A 14,941-nucleotide genomic window follows, 5' to 3' on the forward strand; every position below is an offset into this window, starting at 1 on the left:
ATATTACATTTATCACATTTGTGTTATACATGAACAGATCTGGAGATACGCTTCGCGAACTCAACTGCTGTAGGTACTTGAGAATCTGACAAGTAAAGGAAAACATTTACAAAATTAAATAAATATATCCCTATTTGTGATATTTTATCGGTCAGGTCAGGTTTAAAATTACCGATATTGGACAATAAGCAGAAAATAGCAGATAACTAATATCGAAAGAAAAATTAAGAAACCATGACGCTAAACATTTTGTTTTAAAATTTAGATGAATTGTGCTAGAATCACGTCCTGTTGTACTTCACACAATAATTACACACAGAGAATTTGGTCCCACGCATTAAATTATTAAATTTATTTTGAACACCACTTCAGACGAATACAACAGACACGTTATTAACAATCTGTTGTGTTTGATATTAAGAGTTTTTTCTCTAATTGCAAAGTACATATGTGCAAATTTATGTACACTATAATAACTGGTTTTGGTGCTAATTGAGCATTGACATAACACCATTATATACTATTTAGTCTAAAATAAAATATTCACATTATTGTGTATGGTAAACACAATCGTAATTGTAAATCATAGAATTGTTCTTTAGCCTTGAGATTCTGAATACTGATACAGACACCAAAATCACTAACAGCATTTGCAAAATAAACCGCACGTAAGTACCTAGTACTATTCCATCACCAAGTACGATTAGATTAGCATCACTTGAAATGTCAAAGCGTGATTTAAGTGAAGATTAAACTGTGCACAACTCGTTAGAACAGTGTGATTGACGTTTTCAACAATGGTAACAAGATTAGTTTTGTTTGTACTCCCTTGTGTCCTTCTTTTCGAGTAAGCTAGTATAAACTTTTGCACAGTTACAATTCAAATTTTATCATTTAGGAAAGCTTACACAGCTACGAATCGCACGTTTCCATCTTACTTCAAATTTGGAGTAGCAACCGCTTCTTATCAAGTTGAAGGGGCGTGGAATGAAGATGGAAAAGGTGAAAACATTTGGGACCACGTTTGCCACACAAACTCCACTTTCATCGACAACAAAGACAATGGTGACGTAGCCTGCGACTCCTACCACAAATACAAAGAAGACGTTCAAATGATTAAAAACCTCGGAGTTGATTACTATCGATTCTCTTTGTCTTGGTCTAGAATCTTACCAAGAGGTTTGGCTGGTACCCCTGTGAATCAACTCGGCATAAATTACTACCGAAACTTGACTCAAGAGTTATTGGACAACGGAATCGAACCCATGGTCACAATGTTTCACTGGGACCTTCCCGAACCACTACAAGACATCGGAGGCTGGCCGAATCCAGAACTGGAAGACCATTTCGTCTACTACGCTCGTACCGTTTTTGAACAACTTGGAGATCTAGTCAAATTTTGGATGACGTTCAACGAACCCAAACAAACCTGCCAGGAAGGGTACGGTCTTGGAGTTATGGCTCCCGGTATCAAATCCTCCGGGATAGCGGATTACAAATGTGCACACACTTTGATCAAAGCCCACGCCAAAACCTATCACCTTTACGATGATGAATTCCGAGCAAAACAAAATGGTTTGTTTTATGTTATTTCTTCAAAAAATAATACAACTTGATTTGTTAGGGTCAATTGGCATCGTAGCTGACACCACGTGGTATGAACCCGCCAGTGGAAGTGACGCAGACAAAGCAGCAGCTGAAAGAGCGCTTCAATTCAAGGTAAGGAAAGTAATTTTTCGGTCGAAAGAATCAACAAATTTTCTCTTTGCGTGTTAAAGTTTGGCTGGTTTCTCAACCCAATTGTCAACGGTAACTACCCACAAGTGATGATCGATCGTGTCGACGAAAGGAGTAAAAAACAAGGCTTCGCACAATCTAGACTGCCCAAATTCACCGACGAAGAAATCGAGTATATTAAAGGAACTCATGACTTTGTAGCTGTCAACACCTACACAACAAACTACGCTCAGGACGTGGAAGAACCTGACAGTGACGAACTTTCTTACGAAAGTGACATGAAAGTAGAGCTGTTTTTGGATGACGACTGGGAAGAATCCGCCTCCTCCTGGCTGAGGGTAACGTTTGCGCCCACGCTAATAATATTCTCTACACGAAAAGTCGTAGGTGGTGCCTTGGGGAATAAGAAAATTAGTTAACTGGGTTAGTAAGACTTACAATAATCCCGAAATATTCATCACAGAAAACGGTGTCTCGGATAGAGGTGGAATAGAAGACGAGAACAGAACAAGTTTTTACAGGGTATTTCTAAAAGTTAATTTCACAATAACAAATTAATGATAACAATAAAAATGTTTAGGAGTATCTCAGCAATATTCTCGAGGCAATTGAAGAAGATGGAGTCAATGTTACTCGGTACACCGCCTGGAGTTTAATGGATAATTTTGAATGGGCCCGTGGTTATGCGTAACATAATAAAACACCATTGTCTGCACAATGATTTGAATCCTTTTATTTTAGCGAAAAATATGGATTGTACAGCGTGGACTTTAAGAGTTCTAATCGAACAAGAACTCCCAAAGCCTCGGCAGATTACTACAAACAAGTTATTACCACAAGATGTTTGGTGAATAGTTGTTAATAAATGTGACTGTACTCCAATCAAATAAAATTGTATGAGCAGATAGAAAATCAAATATGTATAACTAAGTAATAAAAATAAATACATGAAATAAATATTGTACTTCGATCATTATCATTATACACCAAATTCCTCATTAATTTAGTCATTTTTAACTTTTTTTGAAAAAACATTTTTGCTATGAAGATATTAAATGTGTCTGGTTGACCTAATAGCCCAGCAGGTTGGGAATCCTGATGGAAAAAATTTGGAACCAAGGAACCAAGCACTTATTTTCTTAATCTCTGCCATTCCCTCTAGGTGAGCAGAAAATTTTTAAAAAGCATGTTAATCAGACAACTCTGATTGCAATAATCGTACCTGATAATGTTCAAAATGTTTTTGAATTCTGAATAATTTGATTAACCGCAAATAATAATAACATTTTTTGTTCGACACTGTCAGAATTTGAGAATTTTCTCCTGTGTGAACGGATTTTGATAAATATCACAACTTGTCAAAACGAAACGTCAAGCTAATTTTAAAGATTTTAAACGATTTGAAGCCTTTAAGGGGCTCGTCGAACAAAAAAACGTTGTATTCAACTCGTTGGTGTGTAAGTTGGGCCTTTTTTGGCACGAGTGGGCTGTTTAAAATAGCCCACTCTTGCCAAAAAGGCCCAATATACGCACGAACTCGATAAATAAACTACTGTTTTGATATATGCATTTACCAATATAAAAAAGATAAAATTATATGTGCATCTGGCACGTCTATAAATTATACAAAACAAACTAAACAATGAATAATGGTTTGGTGGCAACTTCAGAAAATGATAAATTCATTTACAGAATAAAAGCATTCGCCATTCACGTAATGAAATTTGCTATTATAGTAAGTGTGATGTTTCTAATTCTGTTTAGTAATTTATTGTAGAGAGAACATCCGGCATACAGTGGGGATTTCTTAAATAATGCATGATTCCGACGATCAAGAGACATAAGTGATTTACGTCTAGTATCGTAATTATGTATGTTGTTGCGTGTTAAATATTTGTTGTTATACCTGTGCATATAAAATAATATCTTGAAGAGGTAGATACATGGTAAAGTTAATGTTCTATGTTTCACAAACGTGCTTCTGCAAGTAGGATAGATTGTAGATTATTTTTAAAACTCTCTTTCGTAAAATAAAAACAGTGGCTCTAAAAAGTAAAAGTGACTGTTGCAAACTGTTGCAAAACAGTTTCTTCAATTTCTAAAGGCAGGGTTTCTGTTTCCTAATTACTCATTATTCCACTATTTTTACAAAAATGTCGAAAATTGCAACGTTGTTTATAACAATTTGACTGGTCGCCATAATACTAAAGTGGATTGGATCCTTGATATTGAATAAAAAATTGTAGAATGATTTGATTTTGGCTTTTTTCTTCATTCTCAACAGACGCCGACAAAATCTTGTGCCCAACACAATTTATCCTCAATCTTCAATTTAATTTAGTATAAAGAGTATTCGGTATAAGGCAAACGATAATAGTTATTTATGCAACAAGTGGGATAACCCATTATTATTATACTTGTGTGATTGCAAAACTCAGCTATGCCTCATGTGCAACCTTAACACACATACAATAATAATGCTCTTAACCCACTTGTTGCATAAATTTTCGTATCCCACCTCCACCCGGCGGCACGACAATTTTGCCGGAGTACATACACTATTACGGATATTACTATCAAGTAATGGTGCAGTGTTTATCAACATAATTACCGGCGTCTCGCCTCCACATTTTTACTTTGTTGTGTTTTATTATGTTCTGTGTCAATGTTAAGGAACTTCCTCACGATGTGACATGAGTATAATAATATACCTTTTTGAATTTCAACCACCAATGTGTTATCTAAATCCAGAATTTTTAAATTAAAAAAAAAAGATTGCGGTACTATTCATAAATAACTATTATCGTTTATCTTACACCGAATACTCTTTATTACTGAATTAAAATTGAGGAGCAAACCTTTTAGCCCTTTCTGGTGTGACTTATTTGTAACATAACACACTCTAGTCATAAATAACATTTTAAACATTATTACAGACAAGCCAATAGTATATTATATCATTAAGAGTAGAAGTGAGTCTTTTTGTGAATAGCCCAGAGATTGAAGACCGAAACGCAGTTGAGGTCGACAACTGGGCAAAGCACAAAAAGACCTTCTACTCTGAATGATATATACTATTTTATTTACAAGCGGATCACAAAAAAAAAATCGAACATGAACTCATTATTTTTTTTTCCTGCAGTTACTTACATTAATATTACAATTTTCAAATTTTAAGGCAACAATAATTCCTACTTTCCTTGTAATATTATTGGTACTTGAAGTTTTCATAATATTAGTAAAGTCTACAACACTATCTAAATAATCCGATGTACTTTCAGCAAATTTCCAGGTAAAACTTTCTCAAAAGTGTGAATGATCGCGATTTGTAATTATTAGTATCCCTAAATTTTTAGTAAGATAGTAGGGCCCAAATCTCCCATTGTCAAATTGGTGATTTCATCACATCGACAAGCCCTGTCACCACTATTTATACATCTAACCTACAATAATAATTTATCATTCTTCCTCTAGGGAACTCAGAAATTTTACCTATGTAGCCAGATACTTTTCATCAGAACCAAAGCATTATGTACAAATCATACACTTTTCGCCGGAGACTAGTGCGATTAGATCTCCATAGGGTTTGCCGCGATCTGTATCAATTGTTCGAGTCGTGCCCCGTGGGATGCATTTCGTTTTCACTGGCACCGGAGATAGATTTTCGCTAAATATAACAAAAATTATCAAACCGTAACTAGCAAACGATTACAATTTACGTTTACAAATGTTACTTTTACCGAACGATCATCTTGCTTGCTGTCTTGCTGATTTTGACATCACATCTGACAGCAAGGACACGCCCAAAACAAACGCCTTGTGAAATACGACAGTGGGGTCGGTTAAATTTTGGGTAATAATTTCGTTATTTCGCTTTTTTGGAGGCTTTATTTTAATGGAGGATAATTTAATTATTAAATATTTCGTGTAATTGATAATTGTAATTGATAAATTATGCCCTTACATTTGAATCTGTCGAGCCGCCTTTGGGACACTTCTACTCCTAGGACTTGAAGTACTTCTACTCCGCTCAGAAAAAAAATGAAACTTCAACCGTCTCTATGGAGATACACAAAGGCGCGATTTTCGACCACTTGACGATAAAAACTATTGCGAATTAGAATACAGTTACTAGTGAAAATCACAAAACTTTTCTTTGTACTTATTATCGTTAAATATTATCAAATGTTTCTTTGTTTAGACAAGTTTGATAGATCAGCATTATCTCAATGATCAGTATTATTTGACTCCAATTTATCCTTATTCTCATCGATACTTCATATTACCAGGAATTCAATTCTCAACAGATTCCATATTAAGTTTTTTAATTTTAAGTGATAATAAAAAAAGTGCTGCTAATATGTAATTGCTAATATGTATAGCATCAATTGTGCTATTGCACTATTGGAGCGTAACTACGGGGCAACGCCATGGTCAAATGTTAGTAGTGGTGACTCATTCATATAAAAACCCTTCCGGTTGAAGAGACATAAACAGAAACAGCAATATTACATATACCTTCTATAAATTAATTTAACCTGTTCGACAGTTTTTCGAAAAGTTGAGCTTAAGTGTCACATAACACGAGTGTTCCATTTTCGGTAGCCCTACAACTTTTATATAATGTTAATTTGGCATATCTTTTCTTGTTGAAAGTGAGGGTTCACTTGACGTACCTAAGTAAGTTTTGTACTGGTGTAGGATAAACAGGATGAATAAATTTTAATGTTTGGGATGACGAATAATAGACTACAAGGTTACAATCCTGCTGTAATTTACAATGTATAAGTACGTTATGTTCATTTCCTTCTTTACCTAATTTAAATTTTATAAACGATAATGGTAATAGTAGATTATGCACCGAGGGAGTGAAGTGCATGATTTTTACCCAAGGTGCAGTTTGTAGCTCAAGGCCGTAGCCCGAAGGTTATACAAAGCACTGAGGATAAAAATCAATCAGTCCTAAGCTGCATTGACAATTTTTGCACGACCCAACGACTTTAACTGAAAAAAGCCGAAAATTTGTAAATTATTTTTAACTGTTAGATTAAGTTTAAGTGTCATCTTGACAGTTAAAAATAATTTTTACCATTCCGGCTATTTTTAATTAAAATTTTTGGTTCGTGCACAAAATAGTACATATCTGCACCTCGGGCTTCGCCTTCGGGCTACAAACTGCACGTCGAGTAAACAAAAATCAATATGAAATAAATATAAGAAATTATCAAAAACAATACGTTGTAGACAAAATCTTAAATGATCATGGACATGAAGTTCTTAGATTACCCCCATATTATTGCCAATACAACCCAATTGCTTGGCGTGGGGGTTGTCTACGAATTATTACAATAAACACATAAATGAGCAACTTTCGAGTAGAAATAAAGTTGCCGATTTATGGTTGGAATCAATTTTGAAATGTACACCCGAAATTTGGCAAAATTATTGTATACATTGCGAAGAATTAATTGCTTCAGCTTGGACCAAACACATGGGTAATTTTTCGGTTGCTAATATTCCTCCGTTCATTATTTCATGTGCAGACTCTGATTCAGAATCAGGATCAGATTTTGATGACTCAGATTACCTAATAACTATTTAAGAGAATAATTTAGTTTAAAAATGTTTAACTTCTTTTGGTTAAGATATATTAGAAATATTCTTAAACGAGAACTGCGCTACAAATATGTGTTTCATTTCAATTAAAGATTTAGATTATTGTATTTAGATAAAATGTGTTTAATTATTTTTTAGAAAATGCGTCTCTAATAGGTCTATTATTGTATTCAATGTGGAGTCGTTTATGGCTATCTATTAAAGCACTCGTGGTTTAATAGAGCTCTAAGAAAATTTTCATCAATATTTCATGTGTATTATTTTCATTTACACCAAAAAACTTCCAATATTAATGTTCAAACTCTACTTTTTAACATCTGTTGCAGATTTAGAGTCATTTGTTACCTTGAATTACCAATTAATACAAAATTCCCTAGAATTTGAAAATATTTTTTTTTATTTAAAAATTAAACAAGGGTGCAAATTCGAAACAATAACATAAAAAACTCGTTTTATAAGGGCATTGGCACACTCGTCCCATAGAAAACTCCAATACGGTTCGTTTGGAACTCGTGCGCCAAATCAACCCTTATAAAACGCGTTCTTTAATATACTATTTAAAATGTAGCAAACTGGCAGCAGTGTTCGGTTCAATTATAACCTAACATAGATTTATTATGACAAATCACAATACTGCCAACTAAAACGTCAGATTTTCATAGATAGTCCAGCATTATCACGAGAGCCTAAATCACGATAAAATATTTTTAAAGAATCACCTGAGAATACCTTGTTCATAATCATAATTGATACGTTAAACATTTACAAAATAATATTTATTTTTAACTTAAGATGACATAAACATTCTTATTGTGTAAGATAAATGACAAGATAATTATACGTAAACAATTACTATTTATCCGCTTTACAATTTTAAACATTATCTTGATGCAGTTTTTACTCTGTTGTATTTCTTATCGTTTAACCAAAATTTTCAATTTCTCTATGTCGTTTAGTAAACTCAAACATTTTTCGAGAATCATTTGTACCTTCAATTTTATTGCATTTGCTTAAACCGATTTCTTCAACACTTTATATTCTTAGGGCCAGTTTATAGAAAGTGAATTAAATATTTAATTCGAATTAAATTTTAATGCGCGATTAACCCATGAATGCGAAACTTCGATTGGTTTAATCTGATCACGTGTTCAGTTAATCTCGTATTTGATTAAGGTTAACTTAATTTCGCTTCTGTAAACTGGCACTTAATCTCTTTCTTTGGACAAAAAAATTTGCTGTAGCTCATTTAAGAACCAATTAAATTTTTACTGAAAAGTACTTTGAGAAAAAAATATTATCTCTCTTATAGAAATTTATAGTAACAAATATATTCCTTTTATGAATATAAACACGCGAAGAAGGGGCATACATACATTAAGGAACTACACAAAATCAAGTCTAATTTGTACAAATTTCAGCCAAGTGCAAATAATTTTCACTCCTCCAGTTGCAGAAAAGGTACCAAAGAAAATGTTTCGTATTTATACGAGTAAGTTCAGTAAATCTACTTGAACTAGATCCACACACCTTTCTGATTTTACTATTTACATTGACCAAGCAATGGAAGTAAGTTACCATGTCGTTACATACAGGTCGGTCAAAAGTATGCATACAACTTTATTTTGAAGATACAATGTTAAATTGATTTTTTTTAAATGGCACGGGGAGTCAAATTTAATTTTTTTGAAGAGTATTTTTTGTGAATTCAGTGATGTAACACACATGTCCACATCACCGCCATTTTGAATATCTTTTTATTTCAAAAAATCGAGTTAACCTTGTATCTTCAAAATAAATTATGTACAATTTTCAAAAATCTCAGATGATAGAAGTTAAACACTTCTAACTGTGTGCCAAATTTCAACGAGCTCTGCTAAACCGTTCTGAAAATATTTAGGTGTATCCATACTTTTTGGCAACCCTTATATTTGTTTTTCAAAATTGGATTCAACAAAGAATTAATGCAATGACATTAGATTGTATTCTGGTAAACTTTGAAGTACTCCACAGCCCTGAGCTCAATTTGAAATCCGTCCAAGTTACAAAATTTTTGACACCTGCATTTACTGTAGTACTCTAGTAACGTTATTTAATCTCAGAGTACAGACGCACTTCTACTAATTTTTTTATTTCATTGTCTTCTTAATAACATGATTAGATCCATTAATAAGATTTGTAATAATTTTGATTTTTACAGTGATACCTAGTTTGCACACGCTTAATTGTTATTTGGAAAAATTAAAATGAGCCTTTGCATGATTTTATCTTTATCAAGTTACCTTAGAAATTTCAAGTCAATATGTTGCTTATTGTTTTTAAAACAGTTCGTGAAGATAAACATCTCAAGCAATTTCAGTACAATGGAAAAATTAGAGATTCGTGCGGCGATTCATTTTTTTTTTTTTTTGAAAGGCTTAACTAAAACCGACATCAAAAAGAAGCTAAATTCAACGTTAGGCGACTCTTCTCCATCGAATACAACGATTAAGCGCTGGGTCGAACAAGTACCAACGATGAACCACGTAGTGGACATGTCATTTGAGGTGACTACGCCAGGGATGATAGAAAAAATCCACAAAATCGTTTTGACAGGCCGCAGAGAGAAAGTGAAGGAGAGAGCAGGGACCGTAAGCATTTGTACGGAAGGTGTATGTAATATTTTGCATGAAATCTTGAGACAGAACAACAGTCTGAACAATGGACAGCAAAAGGGGAACCAGCTCCAAATAAGGTAAAGGTGCATCGGCTAGCAAGGTTATGGCGACTGTTTTTGGGATCCACATGGAATAATCTTTATTCATTATCTTCAAAATGAAAAAACGATCACTGGACAGTGTTATGCAAATTTAGTGGAAAAATTGAACGAAAGAGATTAAGAGAAAACGGCCCCATTTAGACTGTTTCATCAAGAAAATGCACCACTTCATAGGTCACTCATTGCTATGGCTAAAATTCACCAGTTAAAGTTTCAATTGCTTCGCCACTCACCATACTCAACAGATTTAGACCCGTGCGACTTTCATTTGTTTCCAAATCTGAAAAGTGACTCGGTGGAAAGAAATTTGCGAACGATAATGAAGTCATCGACAAATCGACCTATCAGTCTGGCGTAACGGCCTTAGAACATCGTTGGAACAAGTGTATTAAGCTAAATGGAGACTACAAGCATGTTGAGATATAAATACAAATCAACCCAAAACAATAATGTCTTCCTGTTCAGACCCGGAATATTTCACCCCACTCTCGTATTTTAATTTAGAAGGCGCAGATAAAGTAAGAACGAAGAAGGCATTTTCCAGTCGAATATTTTACAGACTTCGATTTCCCTATTTCTAGGTGGTGGTGTAACAGTGGTAGCTTTCGATAAACTTTATTATAAAATTAATTAACACATAATAAACACCGGTTTTAAATATTATAACTGGCTAACAATTAGTGTGATTCCGTTTCAAAATTTAGCAATATTGTTATTGAACAACATTGATTTTGCATAGATGCAACCAATCAACAGCTTCATATCATAGCAACTACAACATTGTTATACAGCAATATTGGTAAATTTTAAAACAGAATCGCACCAATTAAATGCTTCTAGGTCTTAGGGCCCGATTTCAAGTCATAGTCGCAAATAGGTGGTGCAGCGCAAATGTGTAGCTATCTTTGTCCTACACATTAATTACCAATATGCGTCATCTTTCTCGCTTGCGACGTTACTATGACAACAACAAGTGCGACCGTCGCAAGTCAACTTGAAATCAGGCCCTTAGTCACACTTGCCATTCTTATCAAATTTGATAAGATTTTCATCTTGAACATTTTGTAAAGATAGTACGTTAATACACTATATAAAGCTTCTCCAACAAAACCTTCTACAACAAACTGTCAGGATGGAGTACAAACTAGTTTTGCTGTTGTACCTGAGTGGTTTGACATTCGAGTAAGTTATTGCTTTAAAATTTTTTGCCATAACATTACTGTTATCTTTTTAAGAATAACTAACGCAGCCATAAACCGTACCTTCCCTGCAACTGTTAAATTCGGAGCCGCCACAGCTTCCTATCAAGTTGAAGGAGCTTGGAATGAAGATGGTAAAAGTGAAAATATCTGGGATCATATCTGTCATGAAAACCCAACATACATCGTGGACAAAGATAACGGTGACATAGCATGCGATTCCTACCACAAATACAAAGAAGATGTTGCCATGCTCAAAGATCTAGGAGTGGATTTCTACCGATTTTCAATATCGTGGTCTAGAGTTATACCGGGGGGAGTCGCTGGCAGCCCTATTAACCAACTCGGTATAGATTACTACAAGAATTTAGTCCAAGAATTAGTCGACAATGGCATTGAACCGATGGTGTCAATGTTCCACTGGGATCTTCCCGAAGCCTTGCAGGAGCTTGGAGGTTGGCCCAATCCAGAACTTGTAGACCACTTCGCTTATTACGCTAAAACTCTATACGAAGAGCTTGGAGATTCGGTCAAACATTGGATGACTTTTAATGAGCCAAAACAGACATGTTTGGCAGGATATGGAGAGGGTAGTATGGCTCCGGGTTATACAGCAGCCAGTGGAGTAGCAGATTATCAATGTACACATATATTGCTTAAAGCACACGCCAAAGCTTATCACATTTACGATGAAGAATTTCGAGCTGAACAACAAGGTACTTAATACAAATAAATTTCTTCAACGATATTCTTTTAACTAAGTACTTAACAGGGTCGGTCGGTATCGTCATTGATACTTCATGGTTTGAACCAGCAACTGGTAGCGACGAAGACAAAGAGGCTGCTGAAAGAGGTCTTCAGTTTACTGTACTGCAAAAATGCATTAAATGAGATTTAAATTGATCCATATTTTCACAGTTTGGATGGTATGCGAATCCTGTTGTCAACGGTAACTACCCTCAAGTTATGATAGATCGTATCGACGAAAGAAGTGCAGGTCAAGGTTACGAAACTTCTAGACTTCCTAAATTCACAGATGAAGAAATAGAATACATCAAGGGAACTCATGACTTCGTCGCACTCAATTTTTATACTGCTAATTATGCACAGGCGATAGAAGAATCAGACATAAATAATGTCGGCTATTACACCGACTTAAATATAAAACAATTCGCTGACGAAGACTGGGAAGAATCTGCTTCTTCGTGGCTTAGGGTAATAAAAAACGAACGTTATTTTTGTTCCTGATTGAACTAAAAATCTTCTAGGTTGTACCATGGGGTATAAGAAAAGCGGTTAATTGGATCAGCAAAACGTATGATAATCCAGAAATTTTCATTACTGAAAATGGATTCTCTGACACGGGCGGTTTGGAGGATGATAGAAGAATAAATTATTATAAGGTAATGTTTAAAATGGACGTTAATTCAAATAGGTAACATTACTCTATGTAGGAATACCTGAGCAGTCTGCTTGAAGCTATTTTGGACGATGGTGTAAATGTTACGAGATATACGGCTTGGAGTTTAATGGATAACTTTGAATGGACTCGAGGTTACAGGTAGAACATTAAGATTGGCTTGTTAATAAAATTACAAAGCTAACAATTTTATTTTAGTGAGAGATTCGGAATGTACAGTGTAGATTTCGAAGATCCTGATAGGCCTAGAACTCCAAAAGCTTCAGCAGCGTATTACAAACAAGTAATTGCTACCAGATGTTTAGTTGATGTATGCGAATAACTGCAGCTAATAACTTGCCATTTTCGTTGTTACCTCTACTTCTTTACATATTAATAAAGCAATTAGAATACTCCTGTTAAAATTATTTCGTTTACTTTGTTAAACGTTTCAAAAAATGTATAATCAACAAACACTGAGACTTCAAAATAGCACAAGGTAGGTTTACCTACCTTGAAAACAATAAACTCTTTTTTTCACTACTAGTCTTAGAAGGCGTCATTATTGAGACTTGAATCGACCCCAGAAGTAGAATTTCTCTCCCTAGGTTAATAATTTTTTATTATTAACCAGTAGTCAATAATGAACAGCCGTCACCTAGAATAAACTACCTCGGCTTAAAAAAATGTCTTCTCTACCTTGGCGTATAATTACTATTATTCGGAATCGTATTGTAATATGCACATTCCTAACCTTATACGAGGGTGGAAAGTTAACCATTCCTTTTTATCTTTACTTCCCTCTCTTGGTCAGTAATACGCCACTTTCCGCCCTGTTATGACGTTTTTCCAGTGGCGTACACGAATTGACGAAAAACGGTAGAAATGAAATTGCATCAAATTAATTGTTTGTTTGCGAAAAATGTAATGATTCCGAATAAAATAGTATACAAACCTCGATAGGAAGGTGTTTCCTTCCTGTCTCGAGCAATAGTGCACCTCGGCTACGCCTTGGTAAACTATCTTAGCTCTCGACAGGAATGAAACACTTTCCACCTCGGTATGTAATCTACTATTACTTTACCATGGGGTGTAGTGTAAGAAAAGCTGTCAATTGGATCAGCAAAACGTACCTACGATAATTCAGAAATTTTCATTACAAAAAATGAACGCAGAGGGCCTGGAGGATAATTGAAGAATAAGTTATCAATATCATAAGGTAATCTTTAACATAGATGTTAATCCAAATGCATAAAATTATTTTAACGCAATCTCTGTTGTCTTTACTATTAAATCCGATTTACCTCTTTTAATTATCGAAAATGATGCAAAAATAGATGAAACTATTTCAATTTTTTAAGGTAGGTACTGGTGAGTGCACGCAGTTGCCAAATTCACCATAAAAGAAATCTTCATCCACGTACAAATTTAACACCAAGAATTTTTTAAATATTACTATAGTTTTAGTGCGGCATTTTTTAAACACTCTGTATACCGAGTTGATTCACAGGGGTACCAGCCAAATCTCTTGGTAAGATTCTAGACCAAGACAAAGAGAATCGATAGTAATCAACTCCGACGTTTAATCATCTGAACGTCTTCTTTGTACGAGTATTTGTGGTAGGAGTCGCAGGTTGCGTCACCATTGTCTTCGTTGTCGATGAAAGTGGGGTTTGTGTGGCAAACGCGGTCCCAAATGTTTTCACCTTTTCCATCTTCATTCCATGCACTTTCCACTTGGTAAGACGCGGTTGATACTCCAAATTTGAAATAACATGGAAACGTGCGATTCGTAACTGAGTAGTAAAATTTGGATAGTCTACTCGAAAAGAAGGACACCAGGGAGTACCAACAATGTTAGTCATGGAACTATTGCTGAAAATGTCAATCACCCTGTTTTAATGAGTATAGCACAGTTTAATCTTCATTTAAATCACTTTGCGGCATTTCAAGTGATGCTAATCTCATTGTACTTGGCGATGGAAGGCACTAAATTCTACGTCGAGAAAGTAGTACCTAAATTACGTAAAATTTGAAATATATCCTTCAAGCAGTAACATTTTTGTCTGAAATTATGCTCTAATTAATGTATTCTAGTGCATTTCGTAGTGTTGGGATCATTTAATAAAAATTTAAAATCTCTCGCTGGACGAAGTTTACTAGCCGACCGTTTTGAGCCTCTTATTTACAGCTTTGCAATAAAATTGACAATTCCCATTGTCACCTAAATTTAAA

General features: G+C 34.6%; 2 protein-coding genes across 2 annotated transcripts; both read left to right on the plus strand.

The window, feature by feature from the left end:
• The first annotated feature begins 645 nt into the window (after window positions 1-645).
• Window positions 646-2,694, plus strand: LOC138123746 (myrosinase 1-like). Its single transcript, XM_069038534.1, has 7 exons — window positions 646-847; window positions 899-1,575; window positions 1,625-1,719; window positions 1,779-2,075; window positions 2,125-2,259; window positions 2,318-2,424; window positions 2,479-2,694. Exons 1-7 carry the CDS (start codon window positions 798-800, stop codon window positions 2,597-2,599), a joined length of 1,482 nt encoding a protein of 493 aa, XP_068894635.1. The 5' UTR covers window positions 646-797; the 3' UTR covers window positions 2,600-2,694.
• Window positions 2,695-11,129: 8,435 nt separating this feature from the next.
• Window positions 11,130-13,120, plus strand: LOC138123553 (myrosinase 1-like). The gene is made up of 7 exons (XM_069038306.1): window positions 11,130-11,290; window positions 11,344-12,023; window positions 12,080-12,174; window positions 12,226-12,522; window positions 12,576-12,710; window positions 12,762-12,868; window positions 12,926-13,120. The coding sequence occupies exons 1-7, from the start codon at window positions 11,241-11,243 to the stop codon at window positions 13,047-13,049; spliced, it is 1,488 nt and encodes a 495-aa protein (XP_068894407.1). The 5' UTR covers window positions 11,130-11,240; the 3' UTR covers window positions 13,050-13,120.
• The last annotated feature ends 1,821 nt before the right edge of the window (window positions 13,121-14,941 follow it).

This window comes from Tenebrio molitor, chromosome 2 (genome assembly GCF_963966145.1).
Source record: "Tenebrio molitor chromosome 2, icTenMoli1.1, whole genome shotgun sequence".
In the NCBI taxonomy this organism is placed as follows: Eukaryota; Metazoa; Arthropoda; class Insecta; order Coleoptera; family Tenebrionidae; genus Tenebrio; species Tenebrio molitor.